We start from the raw sequence: 3,503 nt of genomic DNA, 5'->3' as shown, positions 1-3,503 counted from the left end.
TTATGTTGTGTAATTTTATTAATTACTTATTATGGTTTACTTTGATTATAATATTCGATTAGTTTATATATATATATCACAATGTTCAAGTTATTGAAGGACCATTTTTTTATTCGCCCCAGGCCTAATTTCTCTCGGGACCGCTTGCACTTTGCTGGAGTCTTTTCATCATAGTTGTTTAAATGTATAGATTATGTATGTAAATTGATGAGAAATCATGAGAGTATTATATTTTACACTACCACTTGAAGCTATAATTAAAATTAATTGTGCAAATTGAGTTTAATTATATCTTTCTTCCAATTTTATTAAGAATCAAGGCGTTGACATTTGGAGCCGTCGGAAACTTTCCCAAGTCAACTATTTCACATTCTCAAATTCAATCAATACATCGATCCATCTTCTTTAATATTATCATTCCATTGTTGTTGCTTCCTATTGATCGGTGACTTTTACTGAAGTTTTTTCATCATAGTTGTTTACACGTATAGAATTTTCCCTCTCTATTTACTTTTACTTGTTTCTTCCGAGATTTTCATTTATTTTGTATCGGTAATAACAATATTTGTACATGAAGTACAGATAATGGAGGACCGTTCGACGAGTAGTGGAATTGACTATGTGAAAGAAGTTGGAAAACACATAGTTACTGAAGTGCTATTGCCTCCTCTGAAGCGCCATATTGATTACTGGTGGAAATTCCCCCACAATATTCAATATCTCAGGGATGAAAGCGGTCGTTTGAAAAGGACGAGGCGAGACATGGACGACCAAAATCTTGAACAGGCTCGACACCGTGCGGAAAGTTGTACTACTGGGGTCCGAGATTGGTCGGACGAAGGCACTCACGTGGGATGAGCTTAAGCCCTAGAATATAATCTCGCGGTACCACGTGGGAAATACTGCCAAGAAAACAGCCGACCGAATTGCAAAACTCCGAAAGGACGTGCAGTCCATCATGATATCTGATCCAGCGATGGGACCCATCCCTCACGAACCAACTATTGAGTTTGAATCGAGAAGACACGTCGAGGAAGACATCATTGAGTCTTTGAATTAAGGACGAACATGTCCGAATGATAGCGATTTGCGGCCCGGGAGGTGTTGGAAAGACAACTATGGTGCGAAGAATTGAGGATATGGCGGGAAAAGAAAACTTATTTGATGAGATTGTCCATGTAGTTGTCAGCCAACAGATTGACTTGCTTCAAATTCACAAGGAAATAGCTGCATTATTACATCTTCCTTTACCTGAAGATAGCTTAGCTATTAGAGCCCATAATAATATACGCATCAGACTGATGGATTCCAAGAGAAAACTCATCATCTTTGATGATGTTTGGAAAAGGTTCAATCTGAATCATTTGGGAGTTCCCTCTGGAAATGGTTCTACTAAAAGATGCAAAATTATTTTGACATCTCGGCTCAAAGATGTATGCGAAGCAATGGATGCGGATAAGGTTTTCCAAATCAAAGTTTTGGATGATCAAGAATCGTGGAGACTATTTAGAGAGAAATCTGGCATTCGCGAGGATGATTCACAGTTGCGCCCCATAGCAGAAGCCTTTGCAGCAGAATGCAAAGGTTTGCCGATTGCACTTGTACACATTGCTAGAGCTCTTAAAAATAAACCTCTACATACCTGGGAAGATTCACTTTTACAGTTGAAAAGGGCCAACCCGACAAATTTCTCGACAGTTCTGGAGGATGTCTATAAGCCACTGAAACTGAGTTATGATTTCCTGGAAAATGAAAGCGAAAAATCCATTTTCCTCCTCTGTTGCTTGTTTCCTGAAGATAATGACATCCCTATTGAGCTATTGACTTTGTACAGCATTGGGTTAGGCATATTAGAGAGAATCAGCAATATTCAGGAGGGAAGAAACCGAACACACCATTTGGTGGAGAGACTTAAAAGTAGTTTTCTATTAATCGATGGTTCTTCGGTGGATCATGTAAAAATGCATAATGTTGTTCGTGACGTGGTTATTTTCATCGGTTCGAAAGAAGAACATGTTTTTGAAAGGAATTAATTATTCCTTGATATCTTTCCATGTTTTGAAAGATTATAATATTGTGTTTTGCCTTTCTAGGATTGATAGTTAATATTGTGTTTCTTATCTATATCTTGATATATTTTAAACTAGGAATAGTTTTGATTTGAATTGAGATAATATAATATTCCTAGATTTAAAATATGGTTGATTGGATTATAGAATGATATTTCCTATATTTGAAAGAGTTTAAATATTTATATATTTACTTGATTATTTTGTAGGAGATATTATTCACTTATCATAATATATCTGTATCTCCTAACTTATCTTTATTTCCTTATCTTTATAGATTGATTCGAGTTTGAAAGGAAAAAAGATCAAGGTTTATTGGAGATAAGATTGTTCAAGCTTAATTTGGTGTCCTTCACATTGAATAAATAGGAGAGCTGATCGAGAAGCGTGAAGTGCAAAACGTAGTGTGCAGAATAGAGAGAGCGAGAGCAGAGAAACACATAGAATGCACAAGATAGAGTTTCACATATAAAATTCAGAGACACATTCATGAGAAATCAAGAGCTCTGAATTAAAGAAGAAGATCGAAGATTGCACAACTGTGGTTGCTGCTTTTCTGTATTGCCGTGAAGCTTTTCGAGAACACTTGAAGTTTACACTTGCAAGAGTGTTGGTCGAAAGACATTTTGTTGTTCTCAGATTTCGGCAATCAAGATCGACTCCCTTTGATTTTATTATTCTGCCTTGAGTTGATTTTTAGGGAGTTGTTTTTATTTATTCTTTATTTTCTCACATGCTTTGAGAAAATTTATTTTTACAATAATTCACTAGTTTTAGGGTTTGTAAAACTCTTTGATTATTTTCTAGTGAAAGTTTTGCCCTGAGGCGCTGCTAGAGTATTTTATACTCTTGCTTAAATATTGAGTCTGATTTGTTTGGTTGATTATCTATTTTATTCATTGCTTTCAAAAATTCTGATGCATGTTAATCAATGTGTTATTGAAGATGTTGTCAACACCTAGTGACAACATCTGAATCTGTTTTATGTGCAACCTTTTATTACTTTAGTACTTGTGCATATTTACACTTGATTATTTTTATTGTTGGTTTGCTGTTACTATTCATGTTTTAATATTTCCGCTGCATGTTGTGTAGGATGTTGTCAACACCTAGTGACAACATCTGATTCTGATAATTTTTATGGACCATGATATCCCTTACAAGTGGTATCAGAGCCTACTCTTGATACACTAAGAGCTAATTCTGGATTATTTTTTCAGGAATATTATGGATTCAACAATAGCAAACTCATTCTTCAAACCTCAAGAAGTATTTGAATCGGATTTGGGAGATGACTCGATGTCACTCATCACAAAGAAGTTTGATGATTATCTGAAGAAGATGAGGGAGACAAAGAAGATCGATCAGAAACTCAAAGCTCCACTTTTTTCGGGTGCTAACGAAACTCTGAAAATAGGCAGGCCTGATCAATCA

At 35.6% G+C, this 3,503-nt stretch overlaps 1 protein-coding gene across 2 annotated transcripts; it reads left to right on the top strand.

Annotated features, from left to right (window-relative positions):
- The first annotated feature begins 382 nt into the window (after positions 1–382).
- On the top strand, positions 383–2,820 carry LOC140884933 (disease resistance protein At4g27190-like). 2 transcript variants are annotated; one of them, XM_073291836.1, is made up of 3 exons: positions 383–485; positions 583–1,917; positions 2,347–2,820. In XM_073291836.1, exons 2-3 carry the CDS (start codon positions 1,077–1,079, stop codon positions 2,349–2,351), a joined length of 846 nt encoding a protein of 281 aa, XP_073147937.1. In that variant the 5' UTR covers positions 383–485; positions 583–1,076; the 3' UTR covers positions 2,352–2,820. The 2 variants fall into 2 exon arrangements, with proteins under 2 accessions (XP_073147937.1, XP_073147936.1); XM_073291835.1 differs by having other exon boundaries at positions 388–1,917.
- Positions 2,821–3,503: the final 683 nt, after the last annotated feature.

The sequence above is a fragment of the Henckelia pumila genome, chromosome 2 (genome assembly GCF_033568475.1).
Source record: "Henckelia pumila isolate YLH828 chromosome 2, ASM3356847v2, whole genome shotgun sequence".
In the NCBI taxonomy this organism is placed as follows: domain Eukaryota; kingdom Viridiplantae; phylum Streptophyta; class Magnoliopsida; order Lamiales; family Gesneriaceae; genus Henckelia; species Henckelia pumila.
Note: the sequence above shows the minus strand (reverse complement) of the source record. Positions and strands in the feature narration are given on the sequence as shown.